Here is a 22,559-nt window from a genome sequence, read left to right as displayed (position 1 = left end):
ATGAGACTTACTGGCCTTGGTCCAATCACTATGTTTCAACCTAACCTTCCTCATAGGGCTGCTGTGAAGACAGAAGGAGAGGAAGGGAGAAGAACTGACTTCCTTGGAGGAAGGCTGGACTAAAAGTAGATAGATAGCTTCAATTTAATTATGTTTCATTATCTTACCAGAATTTTTATTAGTCTTATTTTGTCTGCTTTTTACTTGTTCGGTCCATAATGTAGGGTACCGAGAAGCTATATCTAGAAATTAAGGACAACAAAATTAGATATTGAAAATATATATTAACAACAGACAATGACAGGATATATCTTTTTGAATAACATGTTTTTAAAAGGAGGTGATAACAATATTTTAGATGTACCAGTGAGCACGTACCAAATAAAAATGGTTCAAAATAAACTCCCAAATATACCCTCTGTGGCAAGAATACAGACTATATGGTTATGAAACCCACATCCAAATTTCCTGGCACAAATTTCAGGAATGTGCACATCTAACAGCATAATTCCTCAGCCAATCTAGTTATTTTAACAAGTTCAAATTGCAACAGAAGAGTCTCATTTTAGATTCCAAAAGTATTAATCAGACAGACATAGTTGGGTCATCAGGCTGCCAGCTGTAGGAATTAGCAACGACAACAAAATGACATGAGACACTCATAAATGAGAAACTTTCAAATTGTGGGTAAAGCTGACTAAGACAAAGAAAAGATTCTACTGGTGGGTATCCATAATTTTGAAAAATAAAAATTGTGGAATATTAATAGGCAGGGCTTATTTTGTAGCAGGAACTTCTTTGCATATTAGGCCCTGATGTAGCCAATCCTCCAGGAGCTTACAGTAGGCCCTGTACTAAGAGTTTGTAAGCTCTTGGAGGATTGACTACATCAGGGGTGTGTGGCCTAATATGCAAAGGAGTCCCTGCTACAACAAAAGGCACTAACTATGCATTAGATCCACTGGAAACTTTCTGAATTTATGGATTAGGAGCAGGTTCACTTTGTCCCCACCCCCATCCAACAGCAGAAATCTGTTTCCGGTTTCTTGCTACTCATGGGGCAACTCCCAGCAGCAGCATTTTAGAGGACATTTTGGAGTGCAGAGAGAGGAGATATCATGCTCAGCAAACAGAAATCCCCTCCATCCTTGGAAACCTTCCAGTAGATCCAAGCCCATATTGAATAAACGCATGGAAGCAGATCAACAGCAATAATGGGAGATTTTGGATGCCAGTATGTTTACAAAAAGATGTTCCATATTTCAGTACTATACTACATATTTCACATGTAGACAGTCTCTGCTTAAAATCCTTGGCACCTGCAGTTAAAGTATTTTTCAATGTAGTGGGGAAGATTCCACTGAATGACTTCCCCATTATATACCATTCTATTTTTATTTCCATGGCTTTCCCATTCTGTTTGTTGAAATACTCACCTTCTTCATCACCTTGGGGCTGAGTCTCAAGTGCAGGGGCTGAAGCATCATCTGAATTCAAAATGGAAAAGATTTGCAAGAAGACTACATTTATGAGAGTAAGCTAAATAAGTGCATATACATGAGCAATGCTACTGATTTGCACGTAGCCCTGCCAATTAATAGATAAGCAAATATGGAATTAATGCAGCACATTAAAAAGGTATGCATTTCAGTGATATCTTAATGATAGCATTCTTGGAGGTTACTTTCATGTGTAAGAAAACTCTTGACAAATTTGCTTGGCAATGGGAAGCAATCTGCTTGTACAGTAATACCAAAATTATTCTACTACACTGACTACAGGTGGCACCGTAAAAGGATTGCACTAATGCAACTGGCCTTTAAGAAATTGCATAGGTGAGCCACCCCAGAAACAGCTTTCATCATGTCACATTTTTGCCCATTTTTTTGTAGCTGTATTGCACACATCAACTTTATGTTTCAATGGAGTTCAATGCCAGAGTACATTTAAAGATCCCACTGGAACACTGCAGGCCATCTATGGACAACCAGCATTCTGATACCTCGTGTAACCTCTGAAGGAATCAAGGCAGCCTCTGAACACCATTCCAGTAATGTAACTATTACTATACCTTGTATATTTTTTATAAAAACAAATGTAATCTCTTGGGATGCATGCAGCAAATGATCTGGTTTTGTGATTTGAGTATCACTTCATGATGTTCTATGATACTTTTAAGCAACATTAAACTAAATGAGAGGACCAGAGTAGCTGCAGAAGAGAAAGAAAAGGAAAGTAGTTGACATATGAAAGCCAAAACTGTCTGGAACTAGGACAAATCTTTTTTTTTTTTCCTATAGTGGCTGCACTGATGAAGGATTTGTTTCTATGTGCTGAAACACATACAAATCTTTCTGTTTGCCTCAGGCTCTCAATAGGGTGCTCCAGGACCCTGCTCATCATATATACAACTTAATAAATCATTTCTATACTGGCAATGGATAGACTACTGGGTTAATGGCATGAAGTTTGAAATCTAGTTACCAGCACATTATCTCCCAGGAAGGAATTCACAGAGGTGGAAGGACTTGTAAAGATTAATTATCAGCAGAAATTGCACTTTTAAGGAGAGTTACACACAGAAAAACTTATTAATGAGGCAGCAAGATAACATAAGAACTTTTCAGACTAAATTCGACCCAGTTTTCCCCTCCTGTCCCTGTACAGATGATGCAACCCTAAAAGAACCAAACACTTTTCTCTGAACTGTCTCTACCACTCCTAGTGCTGCCTAGCAATAATAACAGGTTTTTAAAAGATTATAAGCTTTTATTATCCTTCCTGAATAAATACTCACTTCCTTAAGTTATCTCTTATCCCCTTAAGCACCCTGTCAGGTTCACAGTCATTGTAGCTACTGGGGGAGGGGGTTTCAAGATCTCTTAAACACGATAAGAGTGATTCTAGGGTTGGGAATCACTTGGGGAAATGTTCAAGAATATGGGTAGGATCAATAGGTGCTGCTTTTATTTTTAAAAAATCTGTTCCTATTCTAAAATAGGCTGTAGGGTCCACTTTTCAAGAATCCTACCCTTGATTCACAAGTTCTAAGTAATTAATAACTAGTCTCAAATGTCCCATCCTTGAGCTGGACAACTTCAAACTTTCCTGGATAAGGCAAATTGTTTAGATCCTATCCAATCTGGTTTTAGGCCTAATTATTGGACTAAAGATTGCCAGGACAACCTCAAATATGCAGATGACACCACTCTAATGGCAGAAAGTGAGGAGGACCTAAAGAACCTCTTGTTAAGGGTGAAAGAGGAGAGCACAAAAGTAGGCGTGAAACTCAACATCAAAAAAACAAAGATCATGGCATGCTGCCCCATCACACCTTGGCAAATAGAAGGGGAAGACATGGAAATAGTGACAGACTTCACATTTCTGGGATCCAAGATCACTGCAGATGGTGACTGTAGCCATGAAATTAAAAGATGTTTGCTCCTTGGGAAAACAGGTATGGTGAACCTGGACAGTATAATAAAAAGTAGAGAGATCACCCTGCCAACAAAAGTCCATATAGTCAAAGCAATGGTATTCCCAGTAGTAATGTATGGCTATGAGAGCTGGACCATAAGGAAGGCCGAGTGCAGAAGAATAGATGCTTCTGTGTTGTGGTGTTGGAGAAGACTATTGAGAGTCCCTTGGACTGCAAGAAGATCCAACCAGTCAGTACTAAGAGAAATCAACCCTGACTGTTCGCTGGAAGGTCAGATGCTGAAGCTGAAGCTCAAATACTTTGGCCACCAAATGAGAAGGGAGCACTCACTGGAGAATATCCTGATGCTGGGAAAGACAGAAGGCAGAAGAAGAAGGGGACGGCAAAAGATGAGATGTCTGGACAGCGTTACTGATGTAACTAACACAAATTTGAGCAGACTTCAGAAGATGGTAGAAGACAGGAGGGCCTGGCGTGACTTTGTCATGGGGTCACAAAGGGTCGGACTTGACTGTGCAACAGAACAACACCTTGGTATATAACCTACTCTGGGAGATGTACAAAGCTATACAACTCTGCTGATTCTTCTGGATGTCTCAGCAGCTTTTGATACCATTGAGCATGCCAGACCACCAGAGCATGCTGGGTTTCTGAGGCACCATTCCAATACTACCTGAAAGTTAGGTTTCAGAAGGTAGTGCTGGGGAACTGCTCCTCATCCTCTTGACCTATGGGGTTCTGCAAGGTTACATCTTGACTCCTATTCTCTTTAACTTCTACATAACACTGCTGGTTGAGATCACCCAGAGATCATCCAGAGATTTGGACTGGGTTGTCAGTCACCAATATGCAGATAGTGTTCAACTCTATCTTGTACTTCCAGCTGATCCCAAAGAGGCTGTAGAAACCCTGAACTAGTGCCTGGAGGAAGTTTTGGAGTGGATACAGGCTAATAAATTGAAGTTTAATCCAAAGTAGCTGTAAGTGCTACTGCTTGAGTGGAAGGCCTGACCTAGGGTTGCCAGGCCCTACCTTTTCACTGGGTATGGGTGGGAGGGAGCTATCTGGGAGTGGGGTGGGGGAGGCAATGTTGCCATGTGTGATGTCCTCAGGGTGATGACATCACTTATGTGTGATGTCATCCTGCTGGGAATGTCATGCTGGATGCTGGCTTTTGGGAGTGGGGCTGGCTGGCGGTGGGCAGGAGCCTGCAAAACTGGGGGATCCCCCACTCCCATCTGAGGTCTGGCAACCCTAGTCTGACTCTGGATTTATTTTTTATTTGATTTATTTGATTTGATTTATACCCCGCCCTCCCCGCTGAAGCAGGCTCATTCTATTTGTCACCTGTTCTGGATGGAGTTGCACTCCCCTTGAAGGAACAGATCCACAGTCTGGGGGTGCTCTCGGACTAAGTTCTATTACTGGACAAGCAGGTGGCAGCTGCCCAAGAGTGCCTTTTACCAGCTTTGATGGGTTAACCAGTTGCAGCCCTTTCTGGGCAGAAAAAAATGGCCACTGTGGAACATACTGTGGTTACATCTAGATTAGATAAGTGCAATGGACTCTACATGGGGCTTCCCTTGAGAAGTGTTCAAACAAAATTTGGTACAGAATGCTGCAGCCAGGACGTTGACAGGAGTGGATCATAGTGATCATATTATTCCAGTTTTGCCCCATCTACTCTGACTCCCAAGTTGTTTCTAGCCATAATTGAAGTTGCCAGTCTTGACCTTCAAAGCTCTATGGTTTCAGACCAACACACCTGAAGGACCAACTATTCCATTATGAACCTGCATGGCCACCACAGTCATCTTCAGGGGCCCTGCTTCTGGTGCCCCTGCCTTCTGAGATTAAATGGGTGGCAGCCCAGCAGAATGCCTTCTTGGTCATGGAGCCAAAGCTCTGGAACCCTCTCCCCAGTGAGATTCATCTATCTCCTTCTGTTGCCATCTTTTGCCAACAGATTAAGACTTTTTAAAAAAATGTTTTGCATTCCCTCAATGATCAATGTTTTGTTGCTGTTTTTATGTCCATGTACACATTTTAACTGTTTTTAATTTGTTTTCAGAGGTATTTTGGGGGTTGATTTTAATTGTTTTAAAATTTGGTTGTATCATGTATACTTTAAATTGTTAGCCACTTTGGTAGCCCTTGTGAAACCAAAAAGGAGGGATATAAATTTTGTGAATAAATTATAAGAAGAAATTCCTATTCTTTAAAGTGTCAGATAGTTTCAAATCCTGTTTAGCAAAAATATATAAATTAAAATTAAAAATAACTGAATTAGATGAATCTATACTATCGGTGATAGTATCCACTGATCACACCTTCACTTAAGCTTTGAGTACACTTTACATATGTGAAGATAAATTTTTTAAAAGTAGATGCAGCAGCAGAAGAACAAAGGCTGGCAGATGCAATATAATCTTTGTTCTTTGAGCTAAATGTTTTTTAAAGACCCCCTACCTCACCCCCCAAATTATGAAAAGTAAATAATAACAAACAGAATACTAATTTGATGTCCAGTTTTAATCTGATACTAAAGAGGACATTCTAGGTTATATTACCTTAAGTTACTGGTTTGTTTATTTCTTTATAAAACATTTATAGCCTGTCTTTCCTTGTAGTTCAAAGTAGTTTACTATAACAGTTAAGAGAAAGCTCCAGTTAAAAAAACAATAAAGTAACAAGCTCTATTTCTGCAAAATCTTTCAATATAAAACATGTTGATCATACAAAACACAAGTTGGGTTAGAATGAGAATTAGGATTCTGAAACCCCTTCCAAGAGCCATTCAAGACTCTGCTGTAGCTAAGCATTCAACCTTAAAAGTTATTCTGTCATGTTTAGGTAAATAGGTTCTGGCAGCTGGTTGGCCTCAGTAGCAAATAGCACAGCTGCAGGAGTTTGCTTTATACAGCATTTGGCTTCACACCTGGTTTCCTTCCATGTTTATCAGGCGCAGAGCATAGCTGGAGGCAGGTGATAAAATTTATTCACTGCTACTCAGCTTCAAAATCCAGGCAACTTTTAAAGATGGCACAGAGCATACTAGCGAGACAAAGTGCCAAAAAGTAGAAAATTTATTATCCATATTGGGTTTCTTCAGAACGTTATGGACACCTGGAGCCTACACATGGCCTGGCAAATGTATGAAAGAAAAATCGCCCTCAAGTAATGCATTTATCTTATAATATTTGGTTAAAACAGCTACTGATTCTGCTAATAAATGAAATATAAAATAGCTACAATTGTTTAGGTTCCAGCAGGATTATAAATTACACAAAGTTGTATAATTTTCCTCCCTGTCACATTAATTTTGGCACTTAGTAGGAAAAAATGACTTTATTAAATAATATCAGAAATGTATCTTCATTAATCTAGGAGTTTACTGACTTCTCTAGGAGGTAAAATGGCCCAGTACTAGGGATGATTTTAGCACAGGCCCATAAAGAAAGTATCAGGATGTATCATTAATAATAACTGCAACTTTATGGTTTTGAATGAGATCCATCAGCTTAACTCATTACAATAATTCACTGTAGGAGAACTGAAAGTCCAGTGAATTAAAGAGAATGGATGAAATGATGGCCCCTGAGTTCCATATTTTGGTCTTAAGCAGAATTTGGCTTTATAAAGGGATTCAGTGCAGAAGAAGAAAAAGTTTATGGAGACAATATTTGATTTAGAAGTAGATTTTTAAGCTGATAATGTTATAGTCAGTTCTTAGAAATCAGTCTAGGACTTTGTCCTAATCCTGCATGGAGACCCCGCACCTTTCCACAAAGGGAGAGCTGATGTGAACATAAATGCACATCTGGAGCATGCATCGCCATCTGTGTAGTACTCAGGACCAACTGAACTGACTGGATAAGGCTTTTAAATATGGACAAGAATGTACATCCTCTTCTGGGACCATTAGTTAATATGCAGCTAGAACTGAACTGGGATGTGAAGACTGGAATTAAATCCTACTGATTCCAAAGGAGCAGTGGAACATGGGAGTAAGCGCTAGGAGTTCATAAAAGAAGATTGTGGAAGAAGACATAATGCATTTATGATGGGAATGAGAGTTACTATCTCTTTACAAAAGATGTGGCAACTTTTGGCAGCATTCAGAGAGTGCATTCTCAATTGGCCAAAGGATAGGGCAACCACATCTGAAAACTGTGAGGCTCGTGTTCAGTTGCAGTGTGGCTCCAACACAACATTTATTCCTTTCCTTTTCATGTTTTAAAGTTTATTCCTGGTTGTCCCAGTACTGCACTCTGAAGCCTCTCAGTCCCTCTGGTGCCACGTGCTGAAACAAATTATGGTACAGTGGCTAAGGGAGTGAACTATGAATGAGGTAATCCATGGTCTGAAACCCTCAAACTAGGCAAGCCTCTCTCTCTGGCTCATTTCCCTTCCACTCTTGCAAATATGGGAACAGAAGTTCTCATTATGGAAAGAGCAGTTTCTGTCAGCGTTCTCAGTCCCACCTACTTCACAGGGTGTCTTTTCTGGGGAAAGGAAGGGAAAGGAGATTGTAAGCCACTCTGAGACTCCTTCAGGTGGTGAAGGGTGAGGTATAAATCCAATCTCTTCTCCCTCCTCTCTTCTTATGTAGTACAACCTCCTGCACAATGCAGGAAATTCATAAATATCTTCCTCCACACACAGGGAGAGTGAAAGAGCAACAGCAAGACAGAGAGCGAGAGAGGGGAGAGAGTGAGTGAGGGGAAGAGAGAGAGAGCTGGGGCTGGGCATGCTGGCCACTGGAGGGAAGAAGCCAAGCCCTAAAATTTTTAGCTCCCGGGCCTAGGCTTCCCAATCCCCAGGTCCCAGCGGGGGATCCAGCTGGTCAGCAGGGGAAGCCCCGCCCCCACAGTCATCCTGTAGTTTTAGAGCTCCTGCAGGTTTAGAAACCTGCAAACAGTTTTTAAAATGTGTGCCTTTAAGACTGAGCAGGAAGCAGGAAACAGGAAGGGCTTCATGGGAAAGGATCAGTAACAGTTTCCTCAGAGAACGGCCCCTCCCTTTCTTTTACTTTCGTTTTCAGAGCAAGTAAAGTTCTGCAGGAACAAGACCCAGTAAGTATTTGTGTGTATGAGAGAGGGAGGGGGCAGGGATTCCCTGGTTTGGAGACCCTCCCCCCGCTTTAGAAAGTGTGTGGGGGGGGAGGGAAATGTCTACTAGGCACTCTATTATTCCCTATGGAGAACGATTCCCATAGGGAATAATGGGGAATTGATCCGCGGGTATTGGGGGCTCTGGGGGGGGGCTATTTTTTGAGGTAGAGGCACCAAATTTTTAGTGTAGCATCTAGTGCCTCTCCCCAAAATACCCCCCAAGTTTCAAAATGATTGGACCAGGGGGTCCAATTCTATGAGCCCCAAAATATGGTGCCCCTATCCTTCATTATTTCCTATGGAAGAAAGGGTTTCAATTATGCTTGTCACACCCTTGTTCCTGGCTCCATCCCCAAAGTCTCCTGGCTCCACCCCCAAAGTCCCCAGATATTTCTTGAATTGGACTTGGCAACCCTACCCGGGCCCCTCCACCCAAAATTTTCTGGCTACAGGCCTTCCCCCATTAAACCCTGCTTCATGCCCAGAAGATGGCAAAAAGTACCAAAACGAGCAATTGAAGCTTCTCACGGTATTGAACTCTGGTTTAACTGGCCTGGAAAAAATTGCTTCCTGACCCCAATTGGTTCCTGACACCAGTTGTCAGCTGGTACCCCCTTCTGCGGGTGCCAGCCTACAACTGGGCAAAATCAACAACTGGCAGTACATGTAATTTCCTCTGTTGTAGTTCCCAAATTATGGAATGGCCTGGCCAGGGAGTTCCCACACTCCTGGCTTTCCACAAACTTTTCTGAACAGGTAATAGTGTTACGCTGTACAAAATGGTCCACAAACATACTTGGATGAATTACTAGGGACTATGGTGTATACCAGGAGTGTCAACATGCAGTTTGGGGGCTGAATTAGGCCCCCGGAGGGCTCCTATCAGGCCTCCGAGCAACTGTCTGTCATCTGCTTCCTTCTCCCTATATCTTGCTTCCTTTTGCATAACAACTTGCCATGCAAGGCTTGCTCAATTGCTCAGGAGCTACAGAGCAAAACCTCTATTTTCTCCATTGGCTGAAGCTCCCCCCCCCCCAGTTTCCTGGGGAAGGAAGGAAAGAGCCAGAGCTTTCTTTGCCCAGTTCCATGGATCCCATGGGAGAAATACAAAAAAAGCATCCTTAAGAGTAATGAATGCTAACATTTTAAGAATATTTTAAGGTTTTTTTTTTTAAAAAAAAACATTTGTGTTTGTCTGTGTTCTTTATAAAATTTATATCTCTGCTACCGAATCTTAAATAGGTACACACATGGCCCAACCCAACTTGGCTCAGCCCAACTTTACATGGACCGGCCCCTCAAGGTCCCATTTATGTCAGATTCAGCCCTCATAACAAATGAGTTCGACACCCCTGGTCTGTACTGCTGTGTATAGCTTACTATAAGTAGGATCCTGTTATGTAATTTTTCTATCATTTAATGTGTCATGTTAATACTTATACTATCCTTCACTTCTTTCTGGGGATCCCAGACTTCTAAAATCCTAATGCACTAAAATCCGTTTATTGACAGACTCACTATTTGTAATCCGCCTTGAGTTCTCATGAGAAAGGCAGGCTATGAATAATGTGAATAAATAAATGGCACAGGACATTTTTCTCCAGGCCTGGGTCTCAAGCAATAAATACTGTAAGCTGCTGCTTTCAATGGCAGGTTGGGGTGATTATTACACATAAGCAGATTCATTTGCTGAGAGAAAACAAAGGTGACAGTGTTTCTGGCCAAGCCAATCCAGACATAGCAAGCAATAGCACAAGTGGCTGTGCTCTTTAATCAAAGAAATCTGTTCCAGTTGATGTGCTGAAATATATACATGGAAAAGCAGGCAGTGGAGAAACACAGTTTTGCTAAGTTTACTAGGGATGCTGTCAGAGCTTTCAAAATTAGCTTCGAACTCTCTGCTCAACTTCAGAGTTAAAAATAGGGTTGCCAACCCCCAGGTGGGGGCAGGGGATTCCCCCCCCCCATTTGGAGGCCCTCCCCCCGCTTCAGGGTCATCAGAAAGTGGGGGGAGGGGAGGGAAATGTCTGCTGGGAACTCTATTATTCCCTATGGAGATTTATTCCCATAGAAAATAGAGAATTGATCCATGGGTATCTGGGGCTCTGGGGGGGGGGGCTTTTTCTGAGGTAGAGGCACCAAATTTCAGTACAGCATCTAGTGCCTCTCCCCAAAATATCTCCCAAGTTTCAAAACGATTGGACCAGGGGGTCCAATTCTATGAGCCCCAAAAGAAGGTGTCCCTATCCTTCATTATTTCCTATGGAAGGAAGGCATTGAAAAGGTGATGGCCAGAACTCCCTTTGGAGTTCAATTATGCTTGTCACAGCCTTGATCTTGGCTCCACCCCTAGTCTCCTGGCTCCACCCCCAAAGTCTCCTGGCTCCACCCCCAAAGTCCCCAGATATTTCTTAAATTGGACTTGGCAACCCTAGTTAAAAAGCTTTGGCTCATTTGGGGTGCTGTGGAAATATTATAAGAAACAAGTGTTTGTTGCCATTGGAGAGGTCAATTCTGTATTAAATTGCAATATATATTACTAATAATAATAATAATAATAATAAATTTTATTTCTATCCCGCCCTCCCCACCTCAGCAGGCTTACCTGTTCTTCCTGTACCTTCACGTTGTGGCAGCTTCTCATTTAGAGAACCTAGGATGGGGTAGAGATAAGGAGTCAATAAGAAAACAAAGTTACATGAATTGTACTCAGGATTCAAACCAATAAGCAGCAAAAAAAGTAATTACTGCAGCAAACTTATTTACTATGTTCAGACTGAGAAGGGAGAACAACTATCACCTGCACATGTCTTTTACCAACATCTACAGTGCTAAGCACATGGTTATGCAATGTTTAAGAGGAAATACTATCTGACAACAATGCATGCATCAACATTTCCAACAGCAATTTAACACCTGTTTCTAGATTTCCATTCCATCTCCCAAGGGTCCAGTGGCTCTGGAATCTCTTTTAGTTGCCTAAATGTTGATCTCTGGATTCAGAAAGCAGTAAAAAAGTGCTGCATCTGGTATTTTTCAGTAGACAGTCTGGGGAGTGGGGATGGGAACATTTATCTTCATGCTGTCAAGGAAGTTCTTTTGATTTACTTTGTACCTCTCTGGTTGTCTAGCGTTCTTACAATACTAGATGAGGTTGGGTAGAGGTGCCTGGGAAAATCTGCAAGCTTTAAAAATGCGTAGTGCTGTTTATTGAGACTGGGGTGTGCTTGCAGGGTTTTAGCATTGGCAGACACCCTTCTTTTTAAAGAAGTGGAACAATTACAATAATATTATACAGCCTCATTCACCCAAACAGTTTGGTACTGGAAACAACTGAAATATGCAGGTACTCAGAATGGAAAGTGTTGCTATCTTCAAGGGGTAACGTTTTAATGAATCAAGTAACAAATATTTATGAATTTCAGTTAATTTGCAGACTACTGGGATAGAATTCTGGATTAGGATCAAGAATTTCTGGGTTCAGATCTCCAGTTAACTATGAAACTCACCAAGTGGCTTAACTACTTGGGGTAAGATTCTATGTTTTCTTCTGATCATTCAAATTTTGCTGCACAGGGGTTTTTTCCCAGCCTTATCCTCCCACTGCAGAAGCTGCTAGTTTTTGAGAGCCATCCAGCCCACAGCATCACAATATTTGGGATCACAGCCACAGGCAAGGAAAGTGGTAAATTTCTATTGTATGGATGCTGCTTAGGGTATGGTTCTTAGCAGGGCTTTTTTTTGTAGCAGGAACTCCTTTGCATGTTAGGCCATACCACCCCGATCTAGCCAATCCTCCAAGAACCATAGACTCATAGAGCTGGAAAGGACCTCCAGGATCATCTAGTCCAACCCCCTGCACAATGCAGAAAACTCACAAACCCCTCCCCCTAAATTCACAGGATCTTCATTGCTGTCAGATGGCCATCTAGCTTCTGTTTAAAAACCTCCAAGGAAGGAGAGCCCACTACCTCCCGAGGAATTGCTTTAACTGAGGAATTGCTCTAACTGCCAGGGAGTTCTTCCTAATGTTGAGATGGAAACTCTTTTGATTTAATTTCAACCCACTGGTTCTGGTCCTACCTTCTGGGGCCACAAAAAATAATTCCACACCATCCTCTATGTGACAGCCCTTCAAGTACTTGAAGATGGTGATTATATCACCTCTCAGCTGCCTCCTTCCCAGGCTAAACATCCCCAGCTCCTTCAACCTTTCCTCATAGGACTTTGCCTCCAGACCCCTCACCATCTTTGTCACCCTCCTCTGGATCCATTCCAGCTTGTCTATATCCTTCTTAAAATGTGGTGCCCAAAACTGAACACAATGCTCTAGGTGAGGTCTTACCAGAGCAGAGTAAAGTGATACCATCACATCACGTGATCTGGACGCTATACTTCTGTTGATACAGCCCAAAATTGCATTTGCCTTTTTAGCCACTGCATCAACACTGTTGACTCATGTTCAGTGTATGATCCACTAAGACCCCTAGATCCTTTTCGCACAACTAAGAGTTTACAGGGCTCTTAGTACAGGGCCTACTGTAAGCTCCAGGAGAATTGGCTGCATCAGGGGTATGTGGCCTAACATGCAAAGGAGTTCCTGCTATAAAAAAACCCCTGGTTCTTAGGATCCACCCCATACACTTGAATTACTCGAATGAAGACTGGGAAGTATGATAAGGTAAGACTAGTACACTGAGATGCATTTTTAGGGCAAAGTCCCAGTGTGATAGATGCTGAAGGACTAAACTGTTTGGGAATACAGCTGAAAATGGACTAGGGATGCTGCAGAATTTGCAATGAACCTGTTTGGCAACCAAACATACTGTATTAGAAGCATGAGCCAAACATAGCTCAAGTTGAACAACATAAACAGCTGACTAATAGGATTATTTAAAAGCCAATTCTCATCTGACTGGGGAATCTGCTGGGAGTTGGCTTGAGATCTCTTACTGCTTCTAGCCTGTTAGCACTGAACAGGTTGCAAACACCTGAACAGCTTGTAAGTTAATCAGCTGCCTGATCAGAAGTGGTGAACTGGTTATGAACTGAACCAGCAGGTGTTTGAGCATCTTTAAGATATTACAGAGCATTAATAACATGGGTGGGCTTCTTTAAACAGATGAAACAAAATTAAGGAATTAAAAAAAATCTCGGATCATGTCCCAGATAAATGCAGGAAATACAGGGGGGTGGGGAGTAGACCTGTGTATACACAGACATCCACATAAGTAAATACGGGCTGGCAAATGGTGTATAAAACAATCATATTAAATTACATCTTGTAAAAAAGGAATGTAATTTCAGAAAATAATTCAGCAATAAATGCTATTAAAATCCTAAATGAATGACTTCAAAACAATTGTGCTCTAGGGCTTGTGATTGCCCTTACACTTTGTGCTTGTTCCAGAGCTCATTGCTTGGTTTGCTCTCAAGTTAGAGCATGCTGCAAGAGTACCATGTTTTATTTTAACTCAAAAGTTCAAACTTTTCCATAATTCAAAGCTGTGAATTGGCTGAAGTGGCCACATGAAGGACCAAGGATAATTCTACAAAATGAACACTCTACTGGGATATCCCTTTCCATGTACAGCATATATTACTGCTTTTTGTAAAATGATCTCTCCTATTTGAAGATCATGTTGAGTAAGGACTCCAAGAGATTCCTCTGGGGAATTCATTTGCACACAGCATTGCAAATTTGTGTATGTCCTGAATGGATGAGAAAATGGTCTTTTACCTCAAGATGAGCTCTTTGAGGAACAGTCTTCCTCCTTATTACAGATGCCACAGAGGCAGTTTTATTATTACATGTCTGTCAACAAGTTATGGATCAATACTCTAGTTTAAACTTCTTGGTTTTGTATGACCTATAACAGGGGTGGCCAACGCTAGCTCTCCAGATGTTTTTTGCCTACAGCTATCATCAGCCCAGCCAGCATGGCCAATAGCTGGGGCTGATGGGAGCTGTAGGCAAAAAACATCTGGAGAGCTACCGTTGGCCACCCCTGACCTATAATACTAAACCATTTTCATCCTTAAACATAACTTATTCATAAGCAATTCATGGTAAATAGTTTTGCAAAGCCTGTGTTGTTACTGTTTCTTAATTGTACAATAAGAGTTGCCATCCAGTATAATGAAGGTAGAACCTTCCTATAGGGCAAATATTATAAGTCTTACAAATTTTAGTTCCAAAATATGAATGACCCTGGGAAATGGGAATACACAAAGCAATATGTCAACAAACAAAAAAGGAAAAAATATGTTAGGTGACAGCTTTATTATTACACAAAGCCCCAAAACATTAATGATCCTAATATCATTCAGTCATATTTTCCCTAAATGAATGTGAATGACTGGCACTTAGTTTGTACAGTTTATGTATGCTGTCATTTTCTGAGAAGACATGCATCATAAATGATGAGCTTCTTGGATTTTTATCAATACTTATTGCCACCTAAGGCCTTTGATCTAAATTCTGGGCATTGTTTTTCTATTCCATTGGGCACTAGGAGATGTCCCTCTGCAAGGCAGGAATAGAAGGATGTTTAACCTCCTTCTGTTTCTCAGATGCCACATTTCCCCAGTGGAGAGATACGTGTTTTCCTCCAGAACTGGAGAAAGGAAGCTGAAGGAGGTAGAGCAAGGGGGAAGTGGTGGGGCAGCTTCAGAAATGCAACTACATTTTCACATGTAGTTCTGCCTTATTCATCTCAGCCCTGATTCATGCACACCAACATGGCACAACCAGGCCTCAGGTTTAGCAGGAGCTCACAGGAGCACAGCTCCTGAACTTTTCTGATGGTTCCCCCTCTTCCTCCCCACTTACTTTGTCCATTGAATAGCAGGTGCAGTTGCATAGCAATCCTTGGATTAGGAGAGTGGACAGCCAGCCAGCCAGCCACCCATTAGAGGTTTTGTCATGCCCTCAGCAGCCCTCATTAACCTGTGGAGAAGCCCACGCCACCCTTTCTCCACTTCTTGTGTGATTCTGGGTGGCAGGTGGCTTGCTGGCCTTTTGACTGGGGAGCAGCCAAGGAGAGCCCCAGGTGGGTGAGGCTTGCTTCGGCTGGCTGGATGTCTAGCCAACCCAAGCAGGCCTTGCTCACCCAAGGCTCTGCTTTCTTGCATCGGGTTGCTTTTGGCTGGGGGGGGGAGGCAGCATATGCTAATAAGTTATGCTAATGTGCTCCACCCCCTATTTTTCTACAAAATGACCCCTGGATAGGGTTGCCAATCCCCAGGTGGGGGCAGGGGATCCCCCGGTTTGGACCCCCCCCCCCTGCTTCAGGGTCATCAGAAAGCGGGGGGAGGGGAGGGAAATGGCTGCTGGGAACTCTATTATTCCCTACAGAGATTTATTCCCATAGAAAATAATGGAGAATTGATCTGCGAGTATCTGGGCCTCTGGGGGGGGGGGCTGTTTTTTAATGTAGAGGCACCAAATTTTCAGCACAGCATCTAGTGCCTCTCCCCAAAATATCCCCGAAGTTTCAAAACGATTGAACCACGGGGTCCAATTCTATGAGCCCCAAAAGGTGCCCCTATCCTTCATTATTTCCTATGGAAGGAAGGCATTGAAAAGGTGTGCGGTCCCTTTAAATGTGATGGGCAGAACTCCCTTTGGAGTTCAATTATGCTTGTCACACCCTTGCTCTTGGCTCCACCCCTAGTCTCCTGGCTCCACCCCCAAAGTCCCCAGATATTTCTTAAATTGGACTTGGCAACCCTACCCCTGGACTGGCTTGTTTCTTTGTGGATGGGATCCCACACTAATGCAATAATGCCTGGAGCTAGGAATGGTGACAGTTAGACAGATGACATGGTTCCTAGAAGCAGCAATTACTCCACAGCAGTTACTTCAATTACTTGAGAGGGGGTTTTTTTTAAGTCAAGCAGGATGCATTATTATACACACAATGAATACAGTATTCTCAAAGTACTATGTGGTTGCTAGCAATTACACTATTGCAAATAGGCACATATAAGAGTATGATCATCCAGTAACCTGGAATCATCCTACCTCTGGGATGTGTCTACCCTGTGATAAACTGCAGATCCGCAAGGTGGTTGTTGTCCCCTAGTTTCAGCATTGCAGCACTAAAACTGAATCATTGTCCTTTCAAACCACTGCCACTACTGATCCCATAAGAACATAAGAGAAGCCATGTTGGATCAGGGCAACGGTCCACCCAGTCTAACACTCTGTGTCATACAGCGGCAAAAAAACAAACAAACAGGTGTCATCAGGAGGTCCATCGGTGGGACCAGGACACTAGAAGCTCTCTCACTGTTGCCGCCCTCCAGTACTAAGAATACAGAACATCACTGCCCCAGACAGAGTTCCAACAATACGCTGTGGCTAATAGCCACTGATGGACCTCTGCTCCATATGTTTATTCAATCCCCTCTTGAAACTTGCTATGCTTGTAGCCACCACCACCCCTTTGGCAGTGAATTCCATGTGTTAATCATCCTTTGGGTGAAGAAGTACTTCCTTTTATCCATTCAAACCCGACTGCTCAGCAATTTCATTGAATGTCCACGAGTTCTCGTATTGGGAGAAAGGTACTTTCTCTACCTTCTCTATCCCATGCATAATCTTGTAAACCTCTATCATGTCTCCCCTCAGTCAACGTTTCTCCAAACTAAAGAGCCTCAAACGTTTTAACCATTCTTCATAGGAAAAGTGTTCCAAACCTTTAATCATTCTAATTGTCTTTTTCTGGAACTTTTCCAATGCTATATCTTTTTTTGAAGTGTGGTGACCAGAATTGTACACAGTACTCCAAATGAGGCCACACCATTGATTTATACAGAGGCATTATGCTTGAGCAATGGAGTAAAGCTCTTGCTTTGGGGAAAGAAGTAAGAAATGTGTCTCTCACAGGAGACATACATTTGTATAACTGCAGATATATCCTGATGCTTAGTGATACCTCCTGTTAAGCACAGATAATGTTGCATCTCTTCTTTTCCTTACTCTTGTTAGCATCCTGTGTATGGCATCCAACATTAGAGGACTCCCAGTCAACTGAAAAATTGAAATTAATTGGCAAGCATCACTCATCCTTTCACAGAAATTAGCTCTTTTCAAGTAGAATCCTGCTGTTGGGAATGCATGAATACAACTCACTGATCTCAAGTCATTTGAGTGTTAACCAGAAGATATAGTGAGAACCTTTTAAATACTGTCAATAGAACAGACTTATGAATTGTTTCATCCAAATCCAACATTCATAGCTGCATTCAAATATTAGAAAACCATATGAAATCTAAGGGAAAGAAAGATCATTCAATCCACTGTGAGACTTAACAGCCAGTACTGGAAGAGAACAGTAGCTTTCTTGAAACACTAAATCTGTGATTCAAGCAACTTCCTTTATGGGATGAATATGTGGTTTTTAAATTCCATGTGAAAAAATATACATAGGCAGTTTATAACATATATCTAAAGTCTTGTCAAGAATAGGTCCTTCATTGACAAAACACATTTTACCTGGGCAACGTGGAGTTTTATGTGCTACAGCGGTACCACTGATTGGACGACCATTTGGAGTAACACACCAACAATAGCCTGTATAAACATGGCACTGAACCTGTAAGAAAACAACAGCAAGCATATAAAACTGAGCTTGCATATTTTAATATCTGTTAATGCACTAAAAAGTGTTTTAAATTTGCATTTTTCTGTTTTCCTAGTTATAAGTAAATAATTTGCTTATATTGCTTACTGCTATTTAGTGTTAAATAAGTATTTTTTTTTTTTTTTAGAAAAAGTTTATACTTAATCTAGTTGTGGGGTCTGGCCTGGGTAGGTTGCCAGGCCCACAGTGGGAGTGGGGCAATACCCAATTTTACAGGCTCTTGCCCATCACTGGCCAGCTGGCCAGTGGGTAGAAACCCCACCCCCAACTTACCTTTTCAGGCCTACTTCCAGTTTCGGGCCTACTTCCAATTTCAGGTCTACTTCCATTTGGGAGTGATGATCTGATTTAAGAGCAAAACTCTATGGTTTGAAGATTAGTTTACCATAAACATTTGCCCAAAAACCAGAGTGTTCCCCACAACTGGAAGTAGGCCCAAAAATACCCAACATCACTTCTAGTCTCTTGGAAGGATGTCAGGAGACCCCCCCACACACACACACACACTGGCCAGGTAAGTTGACCTGGTAACAATAGGCCTGGGGGATGACTTGGAAGAAAACTGAATGTTTAATCTTTTTTGGTTAAAACAATTTTATTTGGTAACATATGGTAATAAATTATATTTCTTGCATCATTAATAACTTCTTTTATCTATTCCATATATTACTCTCTACCCACCCCTCCCCTCGTTACTTGACCCCTGCCGGTATTATTTACTTAAAGTACTAATGTTTAAAGGTACCCTTAACTAATAAAACCAAAAATTAATATTCTTCTTTTTTCTAAGACTTAATCATTATCAAAAATTGTCCAATGTCCTTTTATTTTCCACTCTTTTTCTACATATCTTCTGAACTTTTTCCACTCCATCTTAAAAACTTCTAAATCATAGTCTCTTAAAATTCTTGTTAATATGTCCATTTCACTCCTTGTCATAACTTTTACAATCCAATCCCATTTCTCTGGTATTTTTTCTTGCTTCCACAACTGTGCATATAATATCCTAGCAGCTGAAAGCAAGTACCAAATTATAGTTCTATCTTCTTTTGGAAATTTTTGTAATCCCAACAGAAAAGTCTGCAACTTTCTTAAATTCATATCCCAAGATCCTAGAAATTTCTTGTTGAATCATCTGCCAATACTTTTTTGCTCTTTCACAAGTCCACCACATACGGTAGAAAGAACTTTCATGTTTTTTACATTTCCAACATATGTCTGGCATCTTATTATTCATCTTTGCCAATTTCTTAGGAGTCATATACCATCTATACATCATTTTAAAACAGTTCTCTTTAATACTATGGCACATCGAAAGCTTCATAGAGTTCTTCCACAAATATTCCCAAGTTTCCATCTGTATTTCTTTATTTACATTAATTGCCCACTTAATCATTTGAGATTTCACTACTTCATCTTCCGTAGACCATTTAAAAAGTAATTTATATAATTTTGAAATTAATTTTTCGTTGTCTCCAAGCAGAACTTTTTCCATTTCTGTTTGCTCTTTTCTTATTCCTTCAGTTTTAATGTCATTCTCCACCAAGCTCTTTATTTGTTGCATTTGAAACCAATCATATTTATTATTCAGCTCTTCAGCAGTTTTCAATTTTATTTTGCCACTTTGTATTCCGTGGACTATTGCACCCTTCTTAAATCTTCGTTCGCGAAGCCAAGCCGAGAGAGAGAGAGAGTTGATTATATGACAAACACTTTTCTTCACCCGTCTCAGCTGTTATTTTTATCACTTCAGCTGGCACTATCCATAACGGTTTTCTCTCATCTCCATATTTCTTACATTTTATCCATGTATTTAGCAAGCTGTTGCTTATATAATGGTGAGAGAAAAAGTTGTCTATCTTTTTTTTCACATAATACATATAAGCGTGCCAGCCAAATTTATTTCCATGACCTTTCTACACTAAGAGTTTTTTGTTTAACAACATTATCCATTCTTTTATCCATACTAAGCAAACTGCTTTATGATATAATTTTAAGTCTGGTAATTGAAATCCGCCTCTCTCTTATGCATCTGTTAAAATTTTCATTTTAATTCTTGGTTTCTTCCCCACCCACACAAACTCTGAAATTTTTCTTTGCCAACTATTAAATTGTTTACTATCTTTCACAATCGGAATAGTTTGAAACATATACATTATTCTTGGTAGAATATTCATTTTAATTGCGGCTATTCTACCCAACAGTGACAAATTAAGTTTATTCCACTTTAACATATCTTCATCCATTTTACGCCATAGCTTCTCATAATTATTTTTGAACAAATCAATATTCTTCATTGTTATCTCCACACCCAAATATTTTACCTTGGAGGTAACTTCACAGCCCGTTAGTCTCTGCAATTCTTGTTGCTTATTTATTTGCATATTTTTACATAGAAGCTTTGATTTTTCTTTATTAAAACAAAGTCCCGCCAACTCCCCATATTCTTGTATTTTGGCTAATAACAAAGGTGTGACTTATATGTCTTTTCAAAATTTTTATTCAAGATTTTTCCCACCATTTCTTTTGTCATATATCTTATAACCACATCTCTTGGTAGATTATTTTTCTTGGCATATAGTGAGTTCACTCTATACATATAGTCATACATGCTTCTAGTTCCTTCAGGATCTTCCTCCAAAAATTCTGCAATTATTCTTATTATATATCCTTTCAAATCAGTCTCTTCATCCTCAGGTACTCCTCTCAGACATATCTGGGTTTCCATCAATTTGCAGTCATGAATTGCCACCTTTTCTTGCATTTTTAGCAAGGTGGAATCATGTACTTTCACTCTCTCTTCCACCTCTTGCACTTTCTTTGATGTTACCACAGTCTCATTTCTGAGATCTTCTATATCTTTCCTTATCTCTTCAATGTCTTTTCTAATTTCTTTTTTAGAAGCAGTTATCATGTCTCTCACCCCTTTCATCATCCTGGCTTCCATTGCTTCTAATTGCTCTTGCACTTTCTCCATTGAGGCAGTCCTTGCACGGGTTAACTTTATGCTCTGACATTTTAAAAAAAAACACTGACAATTTTGACCTCTCCAAATTAAATTTAAACTATCAGGTTTGATAGAGTAAGGCTTGCCCTTTTCAATAAGCCTAATTTTGCCGTCCTCAGAGCCTCCTGGGCTCAGATATTAATTTTTAAAGTTCTTATTTCTTCCAAAATGGTGGTCGCGTCTTTCTGCTTTCCTTTAAAAAAAAATTCCTTCAAAAGGCTTCTAAAATAATTATCAGCAATAATGTCCAATAGTATTTACCTTATAATTGTCACCTCTGTCAGCTTCACCAATTTTTAATGTCCCGAACACTTTAAAAACTTTGTTTAAATTTTGACCTCCTAGCAATGGCCACCGATGTTTTTCTATGATATTATACTCCTAGAGTAGGCTAGCTGCTTCAATTATTTCCCTTTTCCATCCAACACTTCCTGCTTTTCTTGCCACCAAATCCCGTTTTCACTGGTAAAAAGATCTCGCAATGTTTGACGTATTTCCTGTGTTGACTGTGAGAGCTGCAAATCTGTGACGATGGGGCTTTTTCACCAAAACCACAAGCAGACAAAACAACAAATTCCTTTCTACTTTTTAGCACTGTCCTTTAAATTTAAAAAATTCAAATTTCACCCCATCTCCCCTTCTTCTTCCAAGCTTTCTGAATCTCTATTTCCCACCTTCTGATTTTATTTTGTTTAACTTTAAATAGTCCCGGAATGAAGATAGTCATCAGTACCTTTTTCTGCAGTTATCCAGATCCAACACCGGTCTTGTATAGCTTTAGATGTTTAGCAGTCTCAAAGAAGGTTATGATCCTGTCGAGCTTATATCAAATAAATGACTCTGGAAACTTCTGCAGATGATGAATATGCAACTTGTCTCCGGAGACCCTTCAAAGCCTCAAAGGAGCCCGACCCCTGGGACTCCCTTTTAGCCAAGGTAAATCTCCTCAGAGTTTCATGTGCATATCTTGGACTGATCTCTGACTGAGAAAAGTAGGCAGTAGGCATTAAATTGCCCTCCACTACCCCGAACAGAAGCCCCAGCCTGCTCCCCTTTTGAGAAGCAATTCAGCTCAGCATTTTCCAACCCCGGAAGTCCTGAATTTTTAATCTTTTGTTTCACCTTCAGCACTTACTGAGTCTTAATGCCAGTTAAAAAGCGGAAAGGCCAATGGACACCATTGTTGGGCTATGCTTAGGGCATCAGTTATTTCAGTCCTGGTAGAAGCCATATACATTCAACATTATAAATCCATACATATTCATTTCATTTGCTTTAAAACATGTATAGTGAAATATGAAATATAGAAAATTGCGGTTCTGAATTGGAGGAAGGAGCTGAACACACAA

The 22,559-nt window shown here is 40.7% G+C and overlaps 1 protein-coding gene across 2 annotated transcripts in view; it reads right to left on the bottom strand.

The window, feature by feature from the left end:
• SMOC2 (SPARC related modular calcium binding 2) overlaps positions 1–22,559 on the bottom strand; it is a 257,957-nt gene that overhangs the window by 129,481 nt on the left and 105,917 nt on the right. For both annotated transcript variants that reach the window (XM_060242496.1, XM_060242504.1), the window contains exons 4-7: positions 18,056–18,155; positions 11,159–11,206; positions 1,437–1,487; positions 168–242 (exon numbers count right to left, since the gene is read on the bottom strand). In XM_060242496.1, the coding sequence (XP_060098479.1) occupies positions 168–242; positions 1,437–1,487; positions 11,159–11,206; positions 18,056–18,155 (274 nt within the window). The remainder of the gene's footprint in view (positions 1–167; positions 243–1,436; positions 1,488–11,158; positions 11,207–18,055; positions 18,156–22,559) is intronic.

This window comes from Heteronotia binoei, chromosome 1 (genome assembly GCF_032191835.1).
Source record: "Heteronotia binoei isolate CCM8104 ecotype False Entrance Well chromosome 1, APGP_CSIRO_Hbin_v1, whole genome shotgun sequence".
NCBI classification, from domain to species: domain Eukaryota; kingdom Metazoa; phylum Chordata; class Lepidosauria; order Squamata; family Gekkonidae; genus Heteronotia; species Heteronotia binoei.
This window is presented reverse-complemented; position numbering and strand designations above follow the sequence as displayed.